Below are 2,303 nucleotides of genomic sequence, written 5' to 3'. Positions count from 1 at the left end.
CACGAACATCCTGAACAACATTGAAATTTTTTTCACGTTGATCAAGATTGATTTAATACCACCGTAGATATTTAGTGAGGATGTGTCAATATCTTGCAGGCTCATTCAGAAAGCCCAATAGAATTGAGACATCTGTCCACCAGTGACTTAGCCTCTCTGAGCATCCACTTGCGTTGTACTCTTTAGACAAACGTAAAGGTTTTTCACACAAAAACATTAAAAAAAAAAAAAAAAGATTTTTCGCAAGGTTTTATTTTTTTATAAACAAAATGGATAAACAATAATTGTTTACCTAAAAAAAAAAAAAAGAATAATTAATTTAATCTTATAAATATAAAAATAATGGTACTAATTAATCTATCAAACTATCTACTAAGATAATATAGCAGATCATATGTTTTTATTTCATTAATTGAAATATTAATATATCTTAAATATAAATAAATAAATCTTTTTTTATAATTAAACATCGTCCAATAATATCGTTTATCACTTAAATTTTTTGGTTTATTATTTTAATATTTCTAATATTATTCTAAATAGTTTTGGTATTTATAATGGTATGGTTATTGTTGACATTACAATTGGAAATTAATTGGATATAATTATGTATTGTTTGTTCTCAAAGTTTAATTTTAAAAGAATGAACATTTTTGGACAACTACTTAAAATGTCAAATAACATATAAAATCTATTAACAATGATCACAAATAAAAATAAATAGCATTTTTCTATTCTAAATGTAATTAGCAATTGGTAGAATAAATTTATTTCCTTCTGTAAGAAAATCCAAAAAGAAAATTAAGCTAAGGTTTCCTTCTAATTGACACTAAAATTTCAATAATATTACAATTTAGCCACTCAAAACCTCTCTATAAAAGGGTGCCAAACATTGCCAAGTAACGTATCACTACTCATATACGTTTGAGCAATTGATTGATAATATTATTGCAGCTAAAATGGCTCTTCAACTTCAAGCCAAACATTTTTTACTGGCTTGCCTCCTAATCTTGGCCTTAATCCAAACCTCTAAGGCTGGTGGTGGCATAGCAACCTACTGGGGTCAAAACCTCTACGAAGGATCTCTAGCCGAGGCCTGCAACACTGGGCTCTATTCTTACATAAACATTGCCTTTCTTATCACTTTTGGTGGTGGCCAGGACCTAGGACTCAACCTTGCAGGTCACTGCGACCCAACGTGGAATACTTGCACCAAATTTGGCGCAGAGATAAAGACTTGCCAGAGCCTTGGTGTTAAGCTCTTCCTATCCATTGGTGGAGCTAGCGGAACCTATAATCTGACATCGGCTGAGGATGCCAAAAGGGTTGCAGAGCAAATATGGAATTCATATCTTGGTGGTACGGATTCATCTGCTACACGTCCTTTTGGAGATGCCGTTTTGGACGGTGTAGATTTCGACATAGAGGTTGGATCCGTACTATACTATGACAGTCTTGCAGCTTACTTGAAGAACTATAGCCAGCAAGGAAAAACGGTGTATTTATCAGCAGCACCTCAGTGTCCTTATCCTGATGCTTACCTTGGGACAGCCATTGACACGGGACTTTTCGACTTTGTTTGGGTTCAGTTCTATAACAATCGTGACTGCATGTATACCGCTGAGGCTGGTGTCGGTCCGCTTCTAACTTCGTGGAATACATGGAGTTCTTCACTCAAGTCAGGGAAGCTGTTTATGGGGTTGCCGGCGACTGAGGTTGCTGCCCCAAGCGGCGGTTACATCCCGCCCGAGGTGCTGATTAATCAAGTTCTTCCGGTCATAGTAAAGTCATCAAATTACGGAGGTGTGATGTTATGGTCTAGGTATTATGATTTTCTGAGTGGTTACAGCTCCAAAATTATCAGCTACCTTAACATGTTGAAAAATCCACTATGGTCGATCATTTCTATGTTTAAATGACGCCATCATCAACTATGTATGGATGAGTGACTTTGTACCCTCAAAATAATTAGAGTACTGAATAAATTGGGTACTACTATCACTATGCTTTAAATAAAAATTGGTGGGAAGATGTTTATTTTCCCCATTTTTATATATCGAATAACTGTGTGAATTAATTAAATATTTATTTTAAGTTTGCTCTTTTTTTATTATTTGAATTCTTCCCCTGTTATTATTATTATTATTTGGTCAATCCGTGCATTTGTATTTAGACCTTGAACTATTTATTTCATTAAAATTAGATAAGAGATATCGTGAATAATATATTTGATTTACAAATAGATAGATTAAAATATTCTGAAAGGAGGAATAAAATAAAAAGATGCATATGCATAATAGGTG

The 2,303-nt window shown here is 33.6% G+C and overlaps 1 protein-coding gene across 1 annotated transcript; it reads left to right on the top strand.

Annotated features, from left to right (window-relative positions):
• Nucleotides 1-922: 922 nt before the first annotated feature.
• Nucleotides 923-2,054, top strand: LOC132804936 (acidic endochitinase-like). The gene has a single exon (XM_060819368.1). It carries the CDS (start codon nucleotides 960-962, stop codon nucleotides 1,917-1,919), a length of 960 nt encoding a protein of 319 aa, XP_060675351.1. The 5' UTR covers nucleotides 923-959; the 3' UTR covers nucleotides 1,920-2,054.
• The last annotated feature ends 249 nt before the right edge of the window (nucleotides 2,055-2,303 follow it).

Source organism: Ziziphus jujuba, chromosome 8, assembly GCF_031755915.1.
Source record: "Ziziphus jujuba cultivar Dongzao chromosome 8, ASM3175591v1".
In the NCBI taxonomy this organism is placed as follows: domain Eukaryota; kingdom Viridiplantae; phylum Streptophyta; class Magnoliopsida; order Rosales; family Rhamnaceae; genus Ziziphus; species Ziziphus jujuba.
The sequence above is the reverse complement of the archived record's forward strand: the minus strand, read 5'-3'. Positions and strand labels throughout refer to the sequence as shown.